Source organism: Anomalospiza imberbis, chromosome 25, assembly GCF_031753505.1.
Source record: "Anomalospiza imberbis isolate Cuckoo-Finch-1a 21T00152 chromosome 25, ASM3175350v1, whole genome shotgun sequence".
NCBI lineage: Eukaryota > Metazoa > Chordata > Aves > Passeriformes > Viduidae > Anomalospiza > Anomalospiza imberbis.
Window position 1 is genome coordinate 5,799,186 of NC_089705.1, and position 25,530 is coordinate 5,824,715.

General features: G+C 45.3%; 1 protein-coding gene across 3 annotated transcripts; it reads right to left on the bottom strand.

Moving 5' to 3' along the window:
* Positions 1 to 949: 949 nt before the first annotated feature.
* MYOM3 (myomesin 3) lies at positions 950 to 25,431 on the bottom strand. Of its 3 annotated transcripts, XM_068172390.1 has the most exons (37): positions 25,297 to 25,431; positions 23,431 to 23,557; positions 23,216 to 23,290; positions 22,487 to 22,652; positions 21,537 to 21,694; positions 20,072 to 20,167; positions 19,362 to 19,450; positions 17,046 to 17,090; positions 16,711 to 16,851; positions 16,029 to 16,190; positions 15,627 to 15,768; positions 15,339 to 15,538; positions 15,023 to 15,076; positions 14,753 to 14,880; positions 13,985 to 14,168; positions 12,802 to 12,976; positions 12,128 to 12,249; positions 11,437 to 11,624; positions 11,200 to 11,326; positions 10,629 to 10,807; positions 10,440 to 10,554; positions 10,012 to 10,168; positions 9,589 to 9,698; positions 9,081 to 9,125; positions 8,816 to 8,952; positions 7,604 to 7,748; positions 6,490 to 6,549; positions 5,770 to 5,837; positions 5,424 to 5,534; positions 4,704 to 4,791; positions 4,051 to 4,089; positions 3,771 to 3,876; positions 2,854 to 3,017; positions 2,268 to 2,304; positions 2,134 to 2,156; positions 1,991 to 2,046; positions 950 to 1,302 (listed from the first exon to the last, which is right to left on the bottom strand). In XM_068172390.1, the coding sequence occupies exons 2-37, from the start codon at positions 23,535 to 23,537 to the stop codon at positions 1,006 to 1,008; spliced, it is 4,296 nt and encodes a 1,431-aa protein (XP_068028491.1). In that variant the 5' UTR covers positions 23,538 to 23,557; positions 25,297 to 25,431; the 3' UTR covers positions 950 to 1,005. The 3 variants fall into 3 exon arrangements, with proteins under 3 accessions (XP_068028491.1, XP_068028489.1, XP_068028490.1); XM_068172388.1 differs by lacking the exons at positions 21,537 to 21,694; positions 22,487 to 22,652; positions 23,216 to 23,290; positions 23,431 to 23,557; positions 25,297 to 25,431 and adding an exon at positions 20,237 to 20,511 and having other exon boundaries at positions 20,072 to 20,170; XM_068172389.1 differs by lacking the exons at positions 20,072 to 20,167; positions 21,537 to 21,694; positions 22,487 to 22,652; ... (1 more) ...; positions 23,431 to 23,557; positions 25,297 to 25,431 and adding an exon at positions 19,790 to 19,912.
* Between the last annotated feature and the right edge of the window lie 99 nt (positions 25,432 to 25,530).

Sequence of the window (25,530 nt, forward strand, 5' to 3'; positions counted from 1 at the left end):
TGGATAAAGAATGAATAAAATCATTCTATTTCTTTCAAAATTATGGGCCTCCCGTTGCTTGAGGACAGGCAAAATCATGTTGGAGTGGGACATGAGTGATTATTTTATCCAGCAGATGTCAGTGATGCGCACCTAACCGAATTGAATTAAATTCAGTTTCCTTTTTATTTTAATAGAAGATAAAAGATAAACATGGAATACTGATTGGAGAGTGAATGCAGGAAGCAAATAGGATGTGTTATTTTATCTTCTCCCCAGCTGCACAAGGAATTCTTCACTCACTCCAGCCCTTGAGTGATGTTCCTTGCTGTCTGTGCAAGCCTGGCTGTTGATTTTGGAAGACTTTCATTAGATGTGTCTTGCAATTTTATTGCTTAATTCAAACAGAGCCTGTATCCCAGGGGTGGGTGACCTTTCCAAGTTAACTTTTCATTCTATTTAAATAGAAACCCAATGCTCAGGGTTTTTTTTTACCATTTCACCACCCTTTTTTTAGTAGGTAATTTTAAAGAAGATTCACACAGAAAGAGCCAGATTTGTAATTACATTTACCTGGGAGAATTCCTGATTTGCAGGGTCATTTTTATGTGTGGAGTGTGTCCTGACTTCCCATACACCCACAGGTGGAGTGATTTCATCATGGATATACTCAAAGCAGTGCTGAGATGTCACCAAGGGTTTGAGTTTAATGACACACACACACAGGCTGCAATCTGTTACATGTAGTGATTTAATACAAAAACCCTCCACAGAAAGCCTCATGTGTGGATCCTCTGGTACTTCCCACACAGATTTACCAGGGCAGAGTCTCTCTGGAAGGTGAACATGCAGTGTACACACGTGTGAGCACACACACACACACACACACACATGAGAATTGTTCTCTAACAAATACTGAAATATTGCTAAAATAAACACGGATACACAAGCCTGAATTTTAGGGCAGAGACACCGAAAGGCATCTGAAGGAGTAAAATTCCTTTCAAATTGAAGGAGACAATTAATTCATTTAGGCTTTTTTGTGGTAATCCCAGCTGGGACTTCCTGCTCTGTTCCTATTGGGATCTCCCCGTGTTTATAGACACTGATAGTGACCTGCCCTGTTTCAGACCCATATTTATTCTTGACATAGATGCTGTATTTTCCTGTGTCTTCATTGCAGACTCTCTCTATGGTGATTGTGACCATTGAGCCCTTCACATCCATCTTGTATCTGTCCTTAAACACGATGGCCTTCTCATTTTTGAACCAGGTGATCTCTGGGTAGGGGTCTCCAGACACACAACAAGTTAAGCACAGGGTCTGTTGTGAAACAGAGAACAGAAATGGATTATGGAGCTGTAAATGTGCAGGGAAATTCAGTTCATAGAATCACAGCATCATTTAGGTTGGAAAAAACCTTTAAAAGTGAGCTCTTAACCTAGCCCTGCCAAGGCCACCGCTGAACCCTGTCCCCAAGTGCCACATCCACGCATCTTTTAAATTAAGAACAATAAAAATCAGTTCTCACGTTTTCCTTAGGTGACATTCCAACACGGATATCTGATATTCCTTTTCCTGATATCCTCCAGTACAATCAGGATTAACCTGCCTGACTCATATTTGTCTTACTGTCTTTTTATAGCTTCCTGTGCTGTAAAGTGGCACTTAAACAGGCACGTGGTGAGTTTGCAGTTACTTTGCAGGGGTTTTGTGCTGCCTGAGTAAAGAGGGATGTGACTCAGAAATGAAAGCAGGGAGTTGGGCTGATGGGAGAATCAGACCCAGCACCTAAAGGCCTTCAAAGTCCAATCCTGTGAAATGGGAGGACAACAGAAAGGCTCTGGCTGTGAAGGTGACCCAGGAGGGCACCACTTCCCACCTCTGGCAATGCAGCAGCTCAGAAAAGCTGCTGGCAATGCACAGGGGGGTAAAACAAGGATCTTTCCTCCCCATCAGTGATCCTTCTGTGTCTGTGCAAGGACCAATTAATGGAGTTACTCAATATTACCTTGTCCTCCATGATGGTGGCAACATCTGGCAGACCTTGAACGACTTTGGCACGACCTGGGAATGAACAAACAGAACCTTTTAGTTTTTCTTATCAGCAAACTTGCCTTTGTTTCACTGAAGGGAAGAGATTCTTTTACTTACGCTTTTCTGCTATTGCTGCTTCCCTGAAAGGCAGAGAAAATGATTGTGGTTTTATTTATTAGCCATTATATTAACAATTTAGATTGTCAAATCAAAATAAATTAAGCTGTGAAAGTGTTTAGGCAGGAACTTACTTTAGCCTCCTGTGCTCAGCCAGGGCATCTTCGAAAACTGCAAGAATGAAAGGTTTTAGGGAAAGTTGCCTTTTGTTTTGTTTGACTCAGTAGATTTAGCATAATGTTGTTGTTATCAGTGCTGGGATTACATGGATAAATGTAATTATCCTCTAGATGGTATCTGTCCCTGCCTTAAGGAAACTCAGCTCTGTTTGAGTACTGCTGAAATACTTGGGACTGACTTCTCTCTTTCCAAAGAGAAGTTCAGAGGAGGAAAAAAAACTCCAAAAGTTTGGAAAAGCCTTTATAAACCTGAAAGTTCCCTTTTCCAAGATGCCACCTATGAGCTCTGTCGTCCAGTGGAGGAATTGGACACATCCCAGGAACAGCTGCCCCCTTCTCATACTTTCCCCAGCAGTGCTAAGGCTCCCTAAAAACTTCAATCCTTTCTCCTGCCCTTCCCCTCTCCTTGTGCTTCTGTGGGCTCTCCACCGTCCTCTTCACCCCAATTCCACATGGAAATCAGCCCCAGTAAGGGAGAGAGGAATCCCTGCCCAGGGTTTGAAGGGCTCCTGGAAAGCAGCTCAGGTGTGACTCAGCTCACCTTGCCCAGACAGGTCTGTTGACAGTTTGTGGGAGCTGTTGCCATCAAATAACTCCAGGGTGTATTTGCCCTTATCAGCCTCCCTGGGCTCCAGGATGTGCAGCCAGATCTGGTTCATGGTGCTCCCAGCTCTCATCCTGTCACGGCTTTCCAGTTGTTTCTCCCTGAGTAAGCAAGTGATGTCATTTCAGTCATATTTAGCAGAGCTGGAGAAATCACTTTTTTCTAGACCTGTAGTGGTTGGAAGTGTGGGAGTCAGGATTCATTTCATGGAGAGAGGAAATCCCATGGGGCTGTACTTTGAGGCAGTTTGCCAAAACCTCACAAACTCTGCAAAGACCTCTTAGTTCTTTTTTAAGGGATTAAATGCCATTTAGATGTTGAATATTTTTAAGTGTTTAGCCCTTGAATGTTATTAAAAATTCACCTCCTTCTCTACATGTGTAGGTGGTATCTAATAAAACACTAGCTCTCTATTTAGGAAGACATTATGAGGCTAAATTAGTCAGTGTTTAGGAAGAATTTTGTAATTTTGGGAATATTTTTTATTCAGAGTGGGGGGAGAGAATGGTTTAGGAAAACATGAAGTGGTAAAAATAAAGTGTTTGAAAAATTCTGTCTGTAACCAAGGAGGCTGTAACTGAGCAGTATCATAAGTGCAGCATCATTATTATTCTAGGAAAGATGATCCCTTATAAATATTTCTGCAGTGCTGTGATAAAAATAACATGACTTTTCATTCTGGAATTCCCAGACATGTTCCAGGATGGGAATGAGTTGTGGATTTCAGCCCTTACTCAGACAAATCCACAGTTACCTGAAAAATGTATGGGCTCAGGCCCAAATGTTTAATTTTGGATGAACAGTTACAAGGAACAGTGCTCCAGAAGCTTTGCAAATGTTTTTTGGGGACTTACTTGTGGTACCAGGTGGTTTTCATGTAGTCTGTGTAGTACTTGACATCTGTGTAGATTTTGATGCCTTCCTCAGTAGGCTGGATTTTCAGAGGTGTGGCAGAAAGAGCTGGTGGTGCAACAGAAAGACTGAAACTGGGGAGGGATGCCCAGATTTACCTGTTCCATATCAAAATCCCAGCCAAAGGAGCAGGGAGGGGGTGGTGCTGTGCTTGTTCCACACCCAGGGACAGCTGTGCCATCCCACCTTTCCCCTCTGCTGCAATGCTGAGAGCTGACCTACCACTGATCCTGCACAGCTCCTTCAGAAGCTCCTCAAAGGCTGAAAGACAAAGATTTAAGTGTCTATAAATACAAATCATAGCAAACCACACCCGATCTGCCAATTCATTTCACTGTGGTTAGGATGTTTTATATCCACGGGTTATTTGCTGTCGTTTTCTGTGGCAAAACTCCCTGGGAATGGAGTTTTTGCCTCTGATTCATTTGTTTTCAGATGCTGGGCATTTCTTACTAAATTTAGATACTCCTATCTTCCTTCACACTCACCACGTGCCTCCCAGACAGGAGATTTATGTACCAGGTTTAAATGATGGATTCCAGATGTCGGGGCAGCATTTAATCTTGGGCAGCAGAACCGTCTGATTGATTCTGCGTTGAAGTGACCAAAATATCCCTGATATTTCTGTGGGGCTTGGCAGAATTTATAATGCAGTCCTGGCTTGAGAAATGACTGCAAGTGGAAATGACATCAGCATGTGGAGCAGGAAACTCTTTAAATTTGACCAGTAACTTTTTAAAGCAGGTTTTAACTCCTATAAAAGCACGTAGGACGTGTAGGTTTCATAGAAAGTGAGGATATTTGGGTTTAAATCCAAAATGAACTCAGGGCAGGGGTGTGAATGTGTCTTGCTGTGTGATCCAAGGTTCTCTTACCTCCTTTTGTGAGGTCCAGCTGGGTGGAGTCCTCTCCTCGGTTATCTGAAACCACTGCTTTGTACAGGCCCTCATCGGCTTTGGTTACCTACCACATACATGTGTGCTTGTGTAATATTGATTAAAACAACCCAAACAAGCCCCAAAACAAACAACATCTCTCCCAGAGAAATTTCCCATATCACTGAAACAGGGCAGGGTTTGGAAAAGAGGAAAAAGCTGAGATTTTTCTTCTTCCTTCCCTATGAATTTGGTTGAACTGAGCAGAAAGAGGGGGGGGGGAAGGGTCAATTTGCCCCAAAACCTGTGAAAGGATAGGGAGGGTCTGGTTCGGAAACTGTTGGTTTTAGGGGGTCAGTAGCTCAGCTTTTGCCTCAGTCCCTGTGTGAAACTGGCTCTTTTCAGCCTCTCAGGATGTGTTAAACTTTGAGCAGCCACCCACTGTTAAAAACATTTTATTTCTGATTAGGATCTCAGAATCACAGCCTGGTTTGGGTTGGAAGGGACCTTAAAGATTGGTTAGTTCCAACCCCCTGCCATTAACTCCACTAGAACTCAGATTCAGATCCTGATTGTAACATTAAAAGTCTCGTCTCTTTTGCTTTTCTCAATGTTTCTTTCACTCAGTGGGCACTACCCAAAACCCACGTGGAATATGAGTAAGATCAGCCCATTTTTTTGCCATTTTCCTGTCGACCTCTGAGCTGTTTGATGTTTCACCTTTGGGATCTGCAGAGTTCCTATCCCAGTCTGTGGCTCAAACACTCCACCAGCTCGTGCCTTGTGATTGAAGAACCACTGGAAGTTGGTGTCCTTCCTCAGGTTTGTTGCCTGTTTTAAGTCAACATTTAGAAGTCAAAATCCATTTGATTTCTTAATTCTTGGATGTCCTAATATGAATCATCACTTACATTGCTCCTGAATCTGAGAATTTCCCTTCTTTGTTAAAATTTCAGCCCAAAAGACATCATCTCCTTACTGTCACTGCAGCAAAGCATTTGCACGAGCACTGCTCATATCCTCTGAAAATTACACCTAAAATGGAATGCTGAAGGAATTCTGTTACCTTGCAGGTGAGGAGCACTTCACAGCTCTCCAAAACTTTCCATGTCAGGTTCTCTATGAAATGTGGACCTGGAAAAGAAATTAAATCTCTCTCGTGGTGCCTTTGCCGTGTTTCCTGCGGGAATGCTTCCATCTAGTGCTGGATTCCCGCAGTGCACCTGGGAACTCCCGAGTTTCTAGGGAACAGGGAGGGGAAACTGAAATAAATTACTTTAGATCCTTTCATCCCACACTGGGCAACTCTGAAGCCGAGGAGACTGGATTTATAATGTGCTGTCACAGTCACTATCAAGTGAATATTTTTATCCTCACTAGCAGGGAATCACTTTCAAATTGTATTATTTTTCCAATGAACTTGTTTTAGAAAGTTATTTATTCATCAGCATAAAGTGGGAGGTGAAAGTAAATTGCATGGGTCTTTACAAACTTAGCTAGAAATCCTGTTTTTTTACAAGTGGATCTTAATTACAGAATGTATATTCAGGTTGGACAATTTTCAGAGTTTGATAGTGTTCAGTGCCACAGCACTGATGCAGAAAATCTCTACTGATAAATCTGTGTAGTCATTATTTAGAAAGCAGCTGAAAATAAGGAGTCTTATCCCAGTGTCTTAATCAGCTTGAATAATGTGTTTAAAAAGATGATGAAATGAAATAAATTTGCTTGGGTTTTGCCATCCTGGCCTCATTCTGACAAGTCCTTAACCTTTGGCTGATCTTACCCTGCTTTTTCTTCCATTGTCTCCGTTTTGCTTCAGCTTCTTCTGCCACTTTAGCAAAAGCTATGGAACAGCAAAGGACAAAGTCAACAACACCCCTTTATTAGATATTTCCTGTACAAAAGGTGTTATCATTAGAGCTATGCTGTTTGTTCATGCTGAGAGCCTAACATTTATTTTCATTAAAACAGAAGAGCCATTGAAGACTCGGCCATTGAGCATTCAGCAAATTAAATACAGGATTTCACCTTATAAAAAGGTAGGCTAGAAAATCTGAAATTAGAATATTTTAAAAGTAAGAAACACTGAAGAAAGCAGAGAGCACAACCCCATCTAACTTTAGTATCTGCATTTACATTGTCAGTAAAGACAATGGGCACTTCTAGAGCACAGATTATCAAATGAATTTCTGCTCTGAACCCAGCAAGTGCTGAATCTCTCTGGGAAAGGCCTGTGTCTCTCCAAGGAGTCAAGGAGATCTGACATTTTATAGACATTTTCCATTCATAAACTTGGGAAGCTTTAGAAGATCACTTGAAAGCAAAATGCAGAGAACTGAAACCAGGGATAGGCACTCGATGGAGAAGGATTTAGATGAGAATCTTGTTCCTATTTTTCATTAATGTTAGGAGGCTCTCTGTACTGCATGTCCAGGGAGCTGTGTGTTCCATGTTGAGCTTTTGTGCCTTGTCCTGGAGCGCAGCTGATGCTTTCTTTATTACCTTTAGTGCAGTGAACCAGCTGCTAAATACACTGAATCTCCAGCCTGTTCCTGCCCTGAGATGAATGACTGCACACACTGCACTGTGCTGCCAAGGCACAATTCACCACTGCAAGCTGATATGTAAAACATTTGGAAGGAAGAACTAAGCATTCCACTTCAGCAGACTGCTTTTATCATCAAGCACCTATTTATAAGACCAAAAGCTTTAATTTATGGTAAAGAGAGATTCAGATCATTTCTTAAATGATTCCTGGATTTTAAATCTGGGCTAAAATTTGCTCTCCCCATTCCCAGTGTGCCATTAGAACTGTTGGAAATACTTTGGGGCCTTAAGTGCCTCACAAAGTTTCCACTGAGCATGGCAGCCTATATTTGATCATGAATTTCACTTACCTTCATCCATGAGAACAAGGGTGAATTGATTTTTGGCTTTCCCATCTTTGAGCTGGGCTGTGTACATCCCTTTGTCACTAGCACAGAAATCCTGGATTATCAGTTCCACGAGGCCTTTCTCTTTGACAAAGTTGATTTTGTGTGTCTGTGTATAACAAAGGAAATAGGATAAACTGAAGAGATTTCCACCGTAGAACTGCTCCTGGCACAGCATCTTCTACAGCAGATATTGCAGTTATTTTGTACCTGTATCCTTATAAACTCCCCTCATTTTAGAGGATGAGGAAGGCAGAGCACTGTGCTGTGCCAGGCTGTGGGATTCATCTGTTATTTATGTGTTCAGGAGTGGTAGAATTGCTTCCAGCAGAGAGAAAGTTCTTTAAACCACCTAACCCAAAACATCCTTCCTTCATGGGTATTACAGAGCTGAAACCAGAATATCTGTGATTTTCAGTGGCATGGAAGTGTTGCACTTGGTCATAATCTGTGACGTGTAGTTCCATATTTGGCCAGGGTGAGGAAAATTTCCCCCTCTTGCTGAGGTGCAGGTACCACGGAGCTCCTGCACCCGAAAGTGCCAGGTGCCTAAACACAAATACCATCATTCTGCCTCCCTGCCCCGTTTGCTCTGAGCAAATATTGTCCTTCCAACGAGCCTGATAAATTGTGCAGATCCCTGTCAGTTCTCCAGTGGAGAGGAGACAGATTTTAGAAGAGATAAAGCCTTGGATAAACTTGTTACATGTTGATTTAACCCCCCCAACAGGGCACTGACAGCTCTGAACTGCTCTGGCCTGGACCTGTCCTTTGTTCTGGGGGATCCTGGCTGTTATCTGGGCATTGCTGCTCTGCACTGAGCTGACAACCCATGATTTATATTTATGCTTCATTCTCAACTGTTCTCCCCTCTGGTCCTCTCATTCCAAGTATTTTTTAAATGTTCTAATATTAATTTGATATGGGAGGACAAGGAGGAGGCCTGAACATTTTTGTGGATGTTTGAGGAGGTTGGAGGGTGCAGTTACACATGGGGTTATTTCCAGTGCTTTGGACTGAGAAATAAATCACTTCCATCTGCTCTTAGAATTCGTGAGATTTGCCTGTATTCAGTTCAAAATCCCCATCAAAATATCTGGGAATTCAGAAAACTGGGAATGTGCCATGCTCAGCAGTGGGAAAGTAAGTCAAGATGAAATGCAGAATAAAACCTACTGGGGTACTGGTGAGCTCCTTGTCATTGAAGATCAGGTGCAGCTCAGCATTTGGGGACAGCCTCTCCACCTCCAGCCACAGCCTCACTTCCCCTTTCTCCAGAATGTCGATGTTCCAGCCAGATATCAGCTTGATCACTGGCAAGCAGAGAGAACCACCAGGGGAATCACAGGCACGCTACAGGATTTGGCCCAGCCAGGGCACTGCTGGGTTCCCTTTTCCCAGGCTGGCCCCCTGCTCGTGGCTTTTTGCTGCTTCAACTTACATGGGTTCCTGATTTCATGGCTACGTTTCAATAACTTGTCCAGATCTGAAATGCAGAGAAGAAAAAGTCAACACTAGGCCAAAACAAATTAATTGTATCAATTTAATTAACTTTGTTGGTAAACTTTATTTATGTCAAAGAGAAGATAAAACATTCAATAAAAGGAGGACTAGAAAAGGTGGTGAAGGGAATTGTTGGTTCTATCTGAAAAAACATTGGTTGGATGAATTCAGGGAGTGTGCTAAAGAAGCTGTAAATCCCTGTGACAGTGTAGCCAAATGTGAAATCTGAACTGCAGTGGAAAAATGACTTTGCAGGAGCACGGAATCTTTCCTTAGGGGACTGTAAAAGAAACTGCCCTTGAGCCTTCAAGGAATGGGAAACATCTTTTTAGTGACACCATTAAGTGACATTAGTCACTCACTATTCTACTGCAGGAAACTTTCCTCTAAACATCTAAGATTAGAAAACGAGGGCACATTAGTTTTTTGTTGTTGGCAATTTTTACCTTCTTTTGTTAAAGTGCAGCTGGCAGAGATATCATCATCTACATCCGTGACTTCCACTGAATACACACCCAGGTCCTTTTCTGAGGGCTCTTTCAGTATCAGTTTTGATCTAGAAGTAAAAAGAATAATAGCAAAAATTATATTTTTCCTCAGAAATGACGTCTCCTGTAACAGAATTAGATACACTCGGAACAGGAAATGTAGAACTCGTTGGAATTTATAAGTGACTCTGAGGAGCAAGGTAAAGATATTGGGAAAAGGATGGCAGCTGCTCCCCAGATTGCACTGACCAGCTCATTTCCTGGACTCCAGGGCTGGGAACCAGGGAAAGGATAGGGAAACATTTGGCTTCACATTTTTCTTGGTGTTTAATGTGATCTTTACTCACCAGTTCATTTTCTCAGTGTGCATTTGATACTCACCTATTGCCTTTCTCTTCAGTCTGGACTCGGTCAGGATCTGGAGGTCCCTCATAGTCCTTTGACCAGATAAATTCAGAGGAGTCATTCTTTTCAGGAGCTTCAAAGGCCATATAAATGAAACCCTCTTCATCCACCCCGAGTTCAATTTCATTTGTGCCTGGATATGTGAAAAACCCACAAAACATTCCTTACCAAAGCAGATCAGGGCTGAGCTTCTGTACATCTAACTCAAAAACAACCCCCAAAACCGAGCCACACAGAGCACAGTTAGAGCTAATTAATTTGGGCAGCTTGATTTGTTCATCATTGTTGTACTGAGGGTGTTTCTTGCTGTGAAACAAGTAGCTGATGCATCACAAAGCAGATTTTCATCCAAATCATATATTTATTTACAGACTGTCCCAGTCTCATGGCTTTTAGCTTCATACCAGGTTTGGTTTTAGCCACCACAGGGTCTGAGGGGAGTGAAGGGGGTCCAACTCCAGCCTTGTTCAGTGCTCGTACTCGGAAAACGTAGCACTTCCCTGTTTCCAGGTCTGAAACCTGCAGGGAACACAGCCAGGAATTAATGTCAGACTAGGACAAGCAGCACTTGGACACTAAGAGCAGGTACAGACCTTCATGTGGGTGGTGGGTGTAGGCTGCTTGTTTATTTGTCTCCACTCCTCTGAGCCTTCTTCACACAGGTCGATGAAATACCCTGTGACCGGCCCTGCCCCCAGGTACAGAGGAGCTTCCCAGTGCAGCTGCAGGGAGGAGTCCCTCACCTCAGTGCACCTGACGTCGTAGGGAGGGCCTGGCACAGAGGGAACAGGGAAAAATGCAGTTGGGTGGGGATCAGAGAGCATAGTGGGTCTGCAGGGGATGCTTTCTATGGTAATTAGAATATTGAAGTTAGAATATGAAGGAGCATAACCAGCTGCTTTAATGGTATTTGCTGTGGTGTAAGCTAAAAGGGATTTAGAGTTTAGATCCTGATTCTTCATTCTCTGGAAACAATATTATTAAAAATACCTGGGTGCTCTATCTGTGTAATGCAGGAATAACACCCTGCATCACAACACCCCTGGAAATGTTTTGTGCTTTTCTGTAGAAACCTAGAGGTAGAGGTAGAAACCTCTTGAAAGAGTAAGGAGATAACAAATACAGCTGGTGACATTTTCCTGGGTGGTTTTACATGAGGGATACCTGGCTCTGGCATTGTCCACTCCTCACATCTGAACAAGTCGCTGGGCTCGGACACTTCCCCAACTCCAGCCCTGTTCATGGCCCGGGCACGGAACTCGTACAGGTGCCCCTCCTGCAGGCTGCTGACCTTGGGGTGCAGAAGGACAGACGTGGTCAGTTCAGCAGGACACTGAAGAAGTAGAAAAAACCCAGCTCACCCTTGGTGCAGCTGTTCCCAGCTGTGCTCCAAATGGATACCGTGCAAACGCGCTGAGGAATCGGCCGAGTGTTGACTTCGTGCCAGTCTGGCTCAGAGTGGTTGTGCTGGTCCAGGAAATATCCCAGGATCTTTGTTCCTCCTTTGTGCTTCGGGGCTTTCCAGCCAATGGTCATCTCAGCCTTGCCACAGTGCAGCAGCACAAAGCCACGCGGGGCCGAGGGACAGGCTGGGCACAGAGGGACAGACAGAACAGCAATGTCAACACAGTGTCCACATTCTCATTTGGAAGTCACAGCAAAAGCCTTGGATGTGTCTCAGGAGGTCTCTTGCCTGGTGCTTTATGGTTTGTGTGGCAGAAAAGATGGGAGCAGTGGGTTGATAAAATGGGGAATATGGAGGGTTAGATCCTGGATGGTGTGGGTGTAGGGTTTTCTAATTTCCCTGTGAAATTCCTAATGTTGATTTCCAGACATCACATAACTGAGCACTTAAAATGGTCACTTGTACCCAGAGCCAAATTAACACCACAAATGTAACACACTGCTAGGTCAGAATACTGATTAATTAACTCTGTCCACGCTTGACAAGTGTAATTGATGGCAGAAGCTGTAGGGTACAAGAAAATGAGTTCCCTTTTGTTTCATTTCTCAGACACTGTCACCACAGCAGGCAGTGGTGGCTGTGCCTGCCAGACGGGGTTGGAGGGGTCTCACTGGGGTCACTACTCACCGATCGCCGGCCTGACAACGATGGGATCTGTTTCTGGTGAGCTCTCACTCAGTCCTGCATCACTGACAGATTTCACACAAAACACATATTCTTTTCCAGGCTGCAGCCCAGGAACAGTAAATCTGGGAGAGCAAATTAGTATGTTTGTGTTTGCCTGTGCACAGGTAAACAGTGCTGAAACAGACAGCAACACACTTTCATGAGGCTTAGTTCTTTCAAAATCATTATTTGTCATTACAAATTAATGTGTGACATGAAATGGCTCCAGATGAGTGTGGATCAGATGCAGAGGAATCGCCATTGGCAGGAAGATAAACAGGACTTTTTAATGGACTTTTTCTGCTTGACATGTGACCCCCAGAGCTGGAGAGTGACTGTAATTTCTGCATGTGATTGACAGCGACTTACTCCAGTGGAAAACAGGCAAACCCATGGAATGTGGTTCTGCTGGTGCCCCAGGCTCTGTGGGGCTGTACAGCCCAGCCCGTGGAGAGCACACAGCCTTGGAGCAATCCTGAACCCGCCAAGAGGCCCTGGTGTTGGTGTGCCTGCCAGCCTGTGTGTGGGGACTGAAGGAAGTTCTTTTTTTATCTGAAACACGACTCCAGGCAGAAACAGAAGAATCCAGGTTGGGCCCCTGTGATCCCTCAGCGGAGCAGAGGAGCTGCACTCACTCATTGCCTGTCAGTGGCTTGTTATTGACTGTTTGCCATTCCTCCGTGCCCGTCTCCCGGCAGTAGATGTAATAGCCAAGGGGCTCCAGGCCATCCTTGGGCTTGTCCCACTGCACAACAACAGATGTCTTGGTGTCTCTGAATGCCAAAACCTGAGATGGTGGAGGCGGAGGAGCTAAAAAAGGGAAGAAACAAACAACAGAGACAAAAGTAGTGAGGGTTAAAATCTATAGTTTAAAAAAGACAAAACTATTATGAATGTGTTGGCCTGTTTGACTTAGTCACCTTTTCCAGAGCACCATTTTCAAATTGTTGCCCAGGGAAGCTGTGGCTACCCCATCCCTGGAAAGTGCCCAAGGCCAGGCTGGATGGGTACCACCATGGGATAGTGGGATCCACCTGGGATAGTGGAAGGTCCCTGCCTATGGATGAGCTTTGAGGTCCCTTCCAACCCAAACCATTCTGGGGTTCTGTGAAATTAGAGCAAAATGCCATGGACAGGGGCCCACTCTACAGGATCTGTTTTTGTGCTTGGATTTGCCAGATGTCTTCTTCCTCTCCCACTGATTTCTGCAGTTCCCCTACACAACCTCCTCTGAAGCAGAGGAGGAACAGAGCTCATCTCTTGATTGTCCTTGGCTCTACCCTGAACTGGGACCTGCTTCCCTCTGCATTTCCATTTATGAGTGAACACTGGAGCAACTTCAGTGTGAGACAATACACAAATAAAGAGTTGGTACTCATCCCTCTGCAGAAGAGAAACACCAACATGAGCCCGTGGCCCTCTTACTGTCAGCCCAGTCCAGGGAGAAAACAACCCCTGCAGAGGCTGCTGTCCTGGCTGAGCCCCCCAGCCCAGGCTGCTGCAGCCTCCTGCCATTCCTTCCACACTATCACCTCCCTCACACCATGCTGGAAGCATCCTTGGATTAAACACAGGCTTCAACTGTTCCTATTTTATTAAATGTAATTCCCCGCTCACCGCTTGCTCAGATTAACACTGCCCTGACCAACTGCAAACCAATTAAAGAAGGATTTAGGGCTTCAAGAGATTTCCTTATATCAAAGTACTGCTGTGTAACCGTAGACCATGAAATTTAGAGGGGAGCGTGGGCAGGGGATCCCCCTCATTCCTTCCAGCCCATGCCCTCTCCCCAGGGCTGGTGCTGGTCGCAGGAATTACCGGGCGGTACCCCGGCGGTGACGGGCGCGCTGGGCAGGGAGGGCTCACTGATCCCGAACTTGTTCACGGATCGCACGCGGAACCGGAAGGATTTTCCTTTAGCCAGATCGAAGAGTGCAAATCTTGGGGAATTCGCTGGCATCTCCAGGTTCACCATTTGCCAGGAGCTGCTGCCTACGAGCAACTGCAAGAAAAAAGGTGATGATTTACAACTCCTAATGTGAGCACAAAACCCTCCTGATCAATAACAAAGCTGGGCTTTGTAGGAACGGAATTGAAAAAAGCTCCAAACAAAACACAAACCAAAGCCATAAATTACGTATTTCTTGTTCATGTACCCACACTTTCCACCCTTGGCAGCAGAGGGCCCCTTTGCTACAGGAGGTGAGAAAGAAGAATGCATGAAAGGAGATTGGCAGAAGATACTAATTAGCCAACAGAGTGATTAGTGGGGAACAGGACAGTGAGGTATTGTGCAGTTCTACACAGCTTTTCCATCTTTCAGGGCCAGAACAGTTCTTTCTGTTAAAATTCTGCCACTGTTCTGTGGTGTTAAAATTCCTTGTTAATCATTAGCCCTTGAGCTGGTATCAGAGACAGGGCCATGGCTCAGGGCACCTGCGGGGCTGGAGGAGGCTGAGCCAGCTGGGTTGGAGGCTGGATCTTCCCAGTTCCTAACTGGGAATGGCCTCAGCTGTGCCATGGCCCACCTGAGGAAGAAATGGTCCTGCTCTGCAGCTCCCCTCCTGTGTGATAGTATTTTCTTACCTTTTCCACATAATAATTCAGTGGCTCTCTGCCTCTTGGATCTGGTTCATCCCAGGCCAAAGCCACATAATCTTCTCTGACCTCACTTGCACGAACATTGGTGGGTGGCAAGGGAATTTTAATGTGTCCTATGGGAAGGCAGAAAAGCCTTTAGTGATAGTGTGGCAGGAAAATAAAAGTTCTTTTAAAATAGGTTCTGTTCTCCCACTATAAATTCAGATCATTCAATATAACGAAGGAGACAAACACTTTGGGGAAATTTGAACTCACCCTCCAGGTCATCCTTGGATATTTCTATGGTCCTGCCCTCGTCGTATGGAATGACTGCAATGACAAACAGGGCAGTGTTACCCACCCACAGGAGGTGCTTGGGGAGAAAGACAGAACCCAGGACTGGCTTGTTGGTTCTGTGCACAATTACAGACATTTTATGTCCCAGACAATGGTATTTTGAGCTGTTTCTGTTCAGAGTGCTCCCAAGATGGGCTCAGCAAAGACATTTGTGGGGATGGGGAGGATCTGGACAATCTGCACTCAGTTATTCCTGTTCCCTGAGGGAACAGATTCTCCTGGGTTTGGTACCAACCTGTCACTCTCCTGTCCCTGCTGGGGTCGTGGGTGGTGACGGGGTCACTGGCCTTTGAAGGGTGGCTGGTGCCAGCCCTGTTGACAGCCTTGACGCGGAACTGGTACGTCTGTCCCTCGGCCAGGCCCAGCACTGGGCACCTGCAGCCCTTCACAGGCTGGGCACTGCACTGCACCCACTCCTCTGAGCCAGCCACACACCTGCAAGGACACACAGCGCACGGGGCTCCTTTGTTCTATTTCCACCATAAAATGAGGTTTCTTAGCTCCAGGATGATGCCTTACACACCTTTCAATGAGGTATCCCAGGATGGGGCTTCCTCCATCATCACTGGGTGCTACCCAAGAAAGGACCAAGCAGTCTTTGTTCACATCGTGGCATTTCACGCTGAGGGGGGATCCTGGGGCACCAGCTGTTAGTGCTGCAGCGTCTGCAAAACACCAAGTGAGGGAGGGGTAGATTTTGTTCTTTTCTCTTCCAGAATTTTCACTGAGTAGTTTAGTTTTAAGTGTCTAAGGGCCTATCCCAGTAACACAATTTTCTGATACTGAAATCACCAGCGAAAATAAGATTTGGTCATTGTGATAATTGTATCCACACACAAAATTAGGAGCTGTTTCCTTGTGTGTGAGGGGGGAATTTCTTTATGCCAAGGTCTTAGGAAAGGAGATCTGTAGGATCTGCAGGTACCTCTAACAAACACATAAGTGGTCTGCTCCTTGTATCCATCCAGCGAGGGGACACGGATGGTGTAGAACCCCTCATCCTCTTTGTGAGCACACAGCACTGTCAGAGAGGCCTCACGCTCCTGGGACCTCAGCTCCTGACCTTCTGAGTCCTGCAGCAGCTCCCCTGTGGAGCAGGAGAAGGGGGGAAGGAAGTTCACCTGCATTTGCCTGGTTAGGAATGGCAATATTTATTCCCAAATGTCTCAAAAAGGCACAGAATGAGATAAGGGATCTCTAAGACATTCCTGGTGTTGTTTTTGTGCCTCCAAATTGCAGCCATGGACTCTGATCCACAGAAAGACCCAAATCCTTGATTGCCAGCAGAACAACACAGACTAGCCAGAAGTTTTTCTCACTGGAGAACCACAGCCTTTTCAAAGTAAGGCTCTTCAAATATTCTTATGAACAGGAATGTCATTACCTCCAAAACATTTTGAATGTATCATCCTTTACAAACGGGGAAAAGGCAAACGTTAAATTGTAACATCTGTAGCTTGAGCAGAGCTGAGAACAGCTCAGGAATCCTGAATTTTAATAGTTTTCTTTTTTTTTTTTTTTTCCCCTGTGAACATTTAATCACAGCTGTGAATTCCAGTGGGATATTCCCACAGATAAATGCACATGAACTGCTGTTGCCTACAAACCATCTCTGAACCAGGTGATGCCTCGTTGGTGGTCCAGTAAATCAGAGGAGAAGGAACAGGACAGGGTGAAAGGCTCCTTTTCTCTTGCAAATAAGGGTTTCAGTGGAAAAGCAAAATCTGCCTCTCTGGCCAAAAGGGACCCTGTGGAATGAAAGTCAGCATGATAAAGAGACTTCCAGAGCTTCCTCCTGTAGTATTTTTATTGTCAAATATTTAGAGTGAGCCTTGCACTTTGCATGTGCAGTCAGGCTGACAGGAAAAGCTCTCAGGGAAAAAATAATCAAATTGCATCAGGCTATAAAAATAATTAGTAATAACATCAATGATTTACTCACTTTTGTATATTTCTGAATCAAATCCTGACTCCTTTCCATAATATTCTGTAAGACAAGAGGAAAATACATTTAGCAAATCTCATGGAGTGTTTATCTTCTTAATAACACCCAGTGATGCTCAACAAACTGTTTTTCTCTCAAGCCAGCCCTTAATTTGAGTCTTTAAAGTGTCACCATGGGGTAAAACTTTAATTCATTTGACAGCTGATGCCCTTCACAAGCCTCTGGGGATGTGTCTGCAGAGGAAATTGTTCCCATGACTGTTCCAGTGGAAGCAATCCTGCTCCAAATGCTCACGTGCACTCAGTTATTCTGAGCTAAGGAGGGCTTTGTCACTTTGCCTTCTGCCTTTTCAAGCAGGCAAGTTAAAGCCAAAGAAAATCAAGATTTGAATAAAAGCAACGCCCTGGGTTCTAACAGTGTTCCCAGAGGATGATGTGGGATTCTTGGAAACTACCAGTGACTGGGACTTCAGGATTTAATCAAAGGAAAGGATGTTTGTGCTGAGACCGAGAAAGTTCCTGGAGCTCAGGGAAGGATATCCCCAAATCAGCTGTTCCTGGCTTCTCTGGAGGCATCACAGATCCACCTGCTCTGGCCTCTTGGCCTCACAGCACCACGTGAAATCATTTGGAGCTGAAACCCAAGAACTCATGCACTTAGGATGAAACTGAGGTACTTTTCTCTCAACAACAAATGCAACAAATGCCCATAAAATCTTCCAGTGGCTGAAGTTTGGCAGTAGCAGACCAAAAAATGAGATGTGAGTGTGACCATCGGAGAGGAGGGAAATACAAAGCCCTGGAGATAAAGCAGCCCTGTGAGACCCTCAGTGATGTCTCAGGAAAAGGGAACTGTGGATCTCAGGGACCCTCCCCTGGCATCGAGGCCTTTGCAGGCAGCCAGGGCCAGGGGAGGAGATGCCATGGCCTGCCTGGGCACCAGGAACGTTTCCAGGGGAGGCAGGATTAAGGCCTGGCTGTAATCTCTATTTTCAGAGCAGTAAATGCAGATAGCAGAAGGAAGGCTCGGGTTACTGGGAAGGGTCTGGGGGAGGAGCAGTGTCTGCAGTATTTGCAGGGCTTTGTCCCTGGTGAGGGACAGGTTAACCAGGCATTCAGAGGTGAGGAGAGCTGTCCCAGCCAGGCCTTTCTGTGCCAGACCACAGCCCCTGTTCCATCCTCATGCCTAAAGATCCTAAAGATCCCACAGGGAATTGAGAGAAGCAGGTTATTATTGGCATGGAATTTTTTCCTTCAGGCTGCTGCTTTGTGGCAAAGGGCAGCTCCTGTTGTGGCCATACTGAGAGAACCTCCTGGTAACTTTTGTTGTCTGCCTGCATTAGGGTAGGGGGAATTTAGGAATCTGGGAAGGATTCAAAAGAAGGTTTTTCTGGGCTGTTGTGCCTGTCCCTTTAGAACTGGTAAATGCCTGTTGCATATTTCCAGTTATGCTGAATTTTGGCACTGTTTGATTAAAGGACCTGAAAGGTGTGATAATACACTGCTTTTACAATCCTGGAGTCAAAGTCTCCTTCAGGGATCTGCATCCCAGACAGGATTCAGCTCAAAATATGGCATGTGAAAATAAGTGTGATAATAACACAACCCATGGCAGAGGGCTCTGTCAGTCCCACTAAAGGGTGAAATTGTCCACAGTCCTGTAGGTCTGTTCTGTCCATGCCTTTTATTACCAAATCGTAATTTAGATATAAATAGATGAAATATGAAGAGCTAAACTGTGATCCTGTGAGACTGCTCTGCATATTTCCTATAGCTTGAGATTATTTCCCTTTTTAAGTGCTGGTGGTTTATTTACTTCCTTCCCCACGTCTGGCTTTGGCTGTGCACAATGTGTATCTGTGGAGTCTGTGCCAGTTATTTTAAGAACAGCACAAATCCAAAAGGAAAATCTTGCATTTGCCCTTGGTAGTTACTGATTTCAGGGAAGAACGTGGCATTATCTGCAATAATGCACTGAGAGGTCCCACTGAAAGCCACAGTTCTTGGGGAACCATTTCTTGCTGATCTTTAGCAGACTCTCTGTAAGCCTCTTGAGTTCCACTGTGGGGCTGTTTCATAGCAGTCCAGAAGAAATAAGCACCTAAATTTAGTACAATTTTATCCCAGTGAAAGGACAGCCGTGTCCTTATGGAATCTGAAAGGAAAACCTTTGCCTGGGCCCAGAAGTGACTTAAGGAAGAGAAGCTGGTCTAGCCTTTTCCAGAGTGCCTGTGTGTGCCTATCAAATAATGAAAATATTTGGAAGACTCTGCAGTACTGGAAAGTTTAAACCCAAAGGAATATTTGTACTTACTCCTGACAAGCACTGTAGCAAAGGAATAAGCTTCACCATACTGGTTCTTTACCTCCACACTGTACTCAGCAGAATCTTCCATGGAGCATCTGAAAAAAAAATCCCTTCCTTCACATTTCACAGGACAAATTCAAAGGGGTTCCCCTTTAATCCCAAGGGTGTTTGCTTTTCATCCAGAAGCTGCTTTTCCTTTCAATTACAAGGATTTCTGGTACTTTGTTGTCAATTTTTTCTCTTGAGACCCAGAAGGAGAACATTTTAAGTACTGAAGAAGCAAAAGGCCTGTGGAACACTTGATTGCACTAAAGATTTGCATTTGTCTGTCACTGATAATTCATAGATCAGAACTAATGTTGTTTTGATTACACTGATCCATCCCAAATCACACTTTTTGTCTGCTCATGAGGTGCTTAATGTTCATTCCTTACCCTGAAGGAAAAAATGTTGCTGATATATAAAAAGAGGAGCTGAAGTAAATGAAGCCATTAAATTTTGTTTGTTTTTGTTTTATTTTTCATAGATTTTTTTTAAACCTTGCGAACTGCTGTGGAGATTGGCAAAGGTGTAGCTCAAACACAACAGCCTACAGGCAGGCAAGGTCAGATTCCAGAAGAATTACTTGGCTTGTTTATCATACACAGACTGGGAATTTAGGGTGAGCCGGTCTCACTCAGCTGAAAAAGCAGCTCAGCCAAGGGCACAGCCATTACCTGCTGATGTGCAGGGTCAGCATCCCAAATTGATTCTTGATCTTGTATTTTCCTGCTGGGGCTTGGCGGGGATCGATGGGGATTCCATTTTTATACCTGGTGGAAAAGAAGGAAACATGCTGTTAGGAAAGGACCCACATCAACCACCACAGCAGAGAGGAGTAGACACAATTCCCTCTTTTACAGATCCCCCTCTTCAATCCAAACCAGTCTGGCAGCTAAAGCCAGACCCCTCCATGGTCCTGTGTGGCTGCTTAGCCTTGGCTTTACATCCCCTGCCCTGCAGCTCCTGTGAGCGAGTTCACAGATGTCTCTTCCTTGTGTTCCCAGGGATGTGTGGGAGGTTCAGATTCTCTTTGCTCTCTGAATAAATCAGAGAGGTCGTTCTGGAAGGACACAGGACATGCAGAGCTCCCACAGTGGCAGAGCTGCTGCCTACGAGTCATTAGTAATGCAAATGTTTGCACACTTAAACCTTCCAGAGGTCAATGGCCAATCACTTCAAACTTATCGAAATACACTCTGCAAATTGCTTTTTTGAGGTGGTCTTTCATTTGTTTCTGGTATTTATGGAGTGTGCTGCACTCAGGCCCAGTCCATAACACTCTCCCCCTGAGGCTGGTTCATATACAAAGGGAATAAATGACAGTTGTGTTGTATTCTACAAACTGTAGAAGCAGCAGCAGTTTAATGCTGAAACTCTCATGGTGTCCAAGGCAGCCAGGCCTTGTTGGGGCGTGTTTGTGCTGATTTAGTGCTGAAAGGAGGTTCTGCTTTTTGAGACTTAAATCCCAAGTTTGCCTGTGGGAAAAGCAAAGGAAACAGGGAAACCTCCATGAACATCAGCCCTGTCCCAGAAGGATCCCACAGGAATCTCTAGGAAATGGGGAAACCTCAGTGAACACCAGCCCTGTCCCAGAAGGATCCCACAGGAATCTCTAGGAAATGGGGGAACCTCAATGAACACCAGCCCTGTCCCAGAAGGATCCCACAGGAATCTCTAGGAAACAGGGAAACCTCCATGAACACCAGCCCTGTCCCAGAAGGATCCCACAGGAATCTCTAGGAAATGGGGAAACCTCAGTGACCACCAGCCCTGTCCCAGAAGGATCCCACAGGAATGTCCAGGAAACAGGGAAACCTCCATGAACACCAGCCCTGTCCCAGAAGGATCCCACAGGAATCTCTAGGAAATGGGGAAACCTCAGTGACCACCAGCCCTGTCCCAGAAGGATCCCACAGGAATGTCCAGGAAACAGGGAAACCTCCATGAACACCAGCCCTGTCCCAGAAGGATCCCACAGGACTGCCTCTGCCTCCAGGCCCCCGTGTCCCTGCTGGTCTGACACCTCTGCACACGGAGGCGTTTTCTGTGACCTCTGCAGCTCTCCCTCCCTCCTCGTGGCAGGACAGGGCTGTCGCTGCCGTGTGCCCGTGCCCGTGGGCCGTGCTGGCAGTGCCATACCAGGTGGCCTGTGGCACAGGGGTCCCCAGGGTGGTGCATGCCAGGGTGACGTCCATCCTCTCCCAGACGGCGTGTGCCCGCAGCGGGATCCAGAGCAGGGGCGCCCGCCCCGCGCGCAGCTCCAGGAGCTCCTTCTGCAGGCTGGCCTTCTCCAGAGCCTGTGCCAGGGAGACACTGCTAAGGGCACTGCAGAGGGGGAGTTTGCAGTGCCAAAGGCACTGCAGAGGGGGAATTTGTTACACAAATTCTCTTGCACCAGGGACCTGTGGTAACGTTTCAGTGGCAGGGGTGCAAGGCCTTTAGTTAGAGGGATTTTGGGGTTGTCTTAACACCTGCTTAGGTGTATGTGAGAGATAATTATTTACTTTAAAAATTTGAAAGGTTTATTACACTTTAATAAAAAAAATATTAAAAGGAGTAAATAAGGAAAAGTTGTAGTGCTGGGAATTGCCCTCGTGGTTGCCTACTAAGTGGTTGGTTTGTTTTTAAGATGGATGTTTAGTCTTTTATACTCTTGGGAGTTGTGTTAGCCAACCCTGGCCCCTCTCAGAGTTTTTAGTTCACTCTTTTTTGTTGTTTACTGGTGGAGACTGCTTTCTTGTAACTTGATTGGAGGGTCAGGTGTTGTCATGCCATGCCCCCCTTGCAACAAGCTTTTCCATTCCTTCCTGTCCCATGCAAGGGGCCCATGTGCACACCTTCTTCCTGCCTGTCCCACACAACCCAGGCTGTTTGTTGTGGCTGATGGCCACAATACAAAGTGGGGGGGAAAGGGAACTATGGGGAGAATGGAGGACGTCTGAACCACAAGAACATAACTATACATCAATAAAGCTTCTCTTAATATTCACATAATATGCATCCCTTCGTCTCATTATCCATCTGTAACAGGTAGGATCACAGTTTTAGCCCTGTTGGCCCCGGCTGCCAGCAGAGGTGTCTGCTCTGACCTTCCTGCGCAGGCCCTTCCGGTCAGCCCTCGCTCGGAGCTGCCTGCAGATCCTGATGAGCTCCTCTTCCATCTTCTCCATGTCGTTCCCAAAACGAATCCTCTTCTGCCCCCTCTGTTCCAGCTCCAGGATCTCAGCTTCCCTTCTTAGATTGTACTCCCTGGAACTACATGATGATAAAAGCTGACAGAAGACAAGATAAAACTTTTTTTCTCTTTTTTTAGGGTGTTTTTTGTTGTTGATAGCACACTTATTGGTTAAATGAGGAGTGGTAAGGACAGAAACACCAGCTGATGGAGTGTGGGTAGGAATGTCAGGGAATTATCCCCCACAGGAACCAGCACTCCCAGAAGAGATCAAACTTCCACGGGGACCTACTGTTTGGCCACTTCTAATCCTAGGGAGGAAGATGGGAAAAGGATCAAAGGGAGGAGAGATGTGGCTGAGATTTTCTGGGAAAGAGGGAGAGTCCCATCTGTAACTATACATTTATTAATCTGTCAGTATTTTCTATGTATTCCTATAAAATCTACATGTAAGCAGGGCAATGTTCCTCATTATCACATGGCAGCATCATTTAATTTCCTGCATTTTAGTTGAGGCCTGGTGTTTTTAAAGGAAGAGCCTCTTTTTACTTCCAGCAGAATAAGTTGGAAGCTGTGACCCTGATACAGAGCTGTGATGTTGCCCACAGTGGTTATACTGGAGTTATAATCATTCCTGACTTACTTTGCTGTTTCAGAGGTCAAGGCAAGGGCAGCTGCTATCGATAGGTCTGAAAGGCTGAAGGTCTCCTCTTCCTCACTTGCAGGGGCAGATTCATGGAAAAGAATCCAGATGAGGTTCCATCATTTCACAAACTCAGAATTCTACAAATCCATGAATGTGTAGAAAGCCCTGTGTGCACCTGATGGGCTGAACCTGTCCCTGACTCTGGGACTTACCTGGTTTTAAACCTTTTTTTCCTGGTTGTGGAGGTCATTTCCAAGCTCTGTTTCCTCTCCTCCTTCTGTTCCTCCTCTCTGTGGTGGAAAAAGGCTCGGGTTCCCATGGTGGGATATCAAAGCCAAACTTTCTTGCTGGAATAGATTGAAACATTCAAATCAGACACTTTAACAGAATCTTTTTAAGTCCTTGCTCTGCTTTGGCATTCAGGGGCTGCGAGTGGAGGTTCATATAAAAATATTTTCTGACATCCACGCTATGAGAGTGGCTTGCTTCATGATGTTTCTGTGGAAAGTGGGATCAGGGGGAGGAATGGAGTCTCTCAAGGCAGCTGGAGCTGTCCCAGAGCAGGGAACAGGCAGTCCCTTGTGGGTAGATTTGTTTCTCCAGGATCTCATCAGGAATCCTGGAATGGTTTGGGTTGGAAGGAGCCTTAAAGCCCATCTGATGGGCAGGGACAGCTCTCACCAAACCAGGGTGCTCCAGCAGTTCCGGCTGCTGAAACAGAGCTCTCCCTCATGCTCCATGTACAAATCTGTGATTCACCATGCCCAGGCTGCACACAGAACAGTCACAGCTCAGCACTCCCAGAGGAGAGTGCTTTATCCACTCCTTTGCATCCTGAGGGATCACGTATTTCTCCCGAGCTCTTAGGGAAAGGTTGGAAAACCACAGAGAAAACAGCATCCTCCCAAATGTCAGCCTACAAGGAGTGGCTCAGGAACAGCAGGATTCTCCCAGAGAGTGACCAGGAAAGCTTCCCAGAGAAATCCCATTGCACAGGTGAAACACAGGAGCAAACGTTGGCACTCCTGGCTCCCATCCTGGCTGTTCCCAGCCCTGCTCTGGGAACCCACAGCTCGCTGCTTTTAGCCTCTGACTAATGGGTGGGCATTAAAGGCAATTTTAAAAGCGGATCCCTCCTCATCTCCCTCTCCCTGCAGTTAAATCCCAACCACCCAGCACGATCCTTGCACAGGGTCTAAAAGCTCGGGTTACTTTGGAAAAGCAGCCTTGCAAATGTAATTGTTGCTGAATAGAATTTGTTCAAGCATAGTTGCAAATCTTTCCCTAGCTCGTGTTCCATGACTGAAATTTTCCCTTGGCAAATCTTCCACCAGGATTTGAGCGTTGCTGCTTTCGAATCTGAACTTGATAAAAATACAAACCCTCAGCTTTTCCCAGTATAATTTTCTCATACAATTTTTCTACTTGTAGAGTTTTCTGTTGATGTAAATAAATTCCTTATAAACAGTCCATGGAAAAGCAGGGTTGTTGTGGTAAATGCAAAATATTCCAACATGCAAATAAAAATACAGAATTATCTTGATAATGTTTCCTTTGTCAGCATTAAATTTGGTAGAAACAATAAATGCTGATAAGAAGAAAAAAATAAAGCAGGCTTTTATGAGGAAAAAAATCATTGTAATTTCATAGCTTTTGGTGTCTTCAGAAGTGGTTCAGCTGCAGAATGAGTCCTGTCATCCTGAGCATCAGAGCCTTGTTTCCATGCTCATGAATAATTACTGATACAGTCTCGTTTTTACTAAATAATGGATTTTATTTTTCCCTAAACAAATTTCATTGTTTTATAGTCACTGTTAAAACCTACACTTTTCAATTCAAATGCAGATTATTTTCTAAACATGCCAGTAAAACAGAGCAGATTCTGGTGAGAAAACATGAAGCAAACGAGGATTTTCATCATAACAACACTGGAAAAACAATCATTAAAACAGATAAAATCACAAAGCAAAATCTACTTCTGCAGTGCAAGTCAAACAAAGCTGTCACACAAAGCAACTGATGCCGCTCTGAAGATCCTACAAAATCCAGAATAAACAGCAGTTTATTTGCAGATAAACCAAACTCACCCGTGAAGGCTGCAGGGAGAGCCCCTGTCCCCAGGCAAGGCAAGGGACAAAGGAGGTTTCCTTCTCCCTGCTGATGACACGAGGATGACTCTCCCCAAAAGAATGTTCCCCATGTTGGAGTGCCCATCCTGCAGTCAAATATAGCCCTGCCAGGCCCTCCCCGGACAATGGGGATGGCCCAGCTGGGACACTCACTGCTCACTGCAGTGCCCACCAATCTGCCAA

Bases quoted from the DNA above. Each gene is read 5' to 3' on its own strand.
- MYOM3 (XM_068172390.1), bottom strand. From the start codon at position 23,537: ATGGGAACCCGAGCCTTTTTCCACCACAGAGAGGAGGAACAGAAGGAG. The intron at 22,653-23,215 runs GTAAGTCAGGAA...ATCATCATGTAG, and splicing joins TTGACCTCTGAAACAGCAAA to TTCCAGGGAGTACAATCTAA. The intron at 10,169-10,439 runs GTATGAAGCTAA...TCACATATCCAG, and splicing joins GGTGGCTAAAACCAAACCTG to GCACAAATGAAATTGAACTC.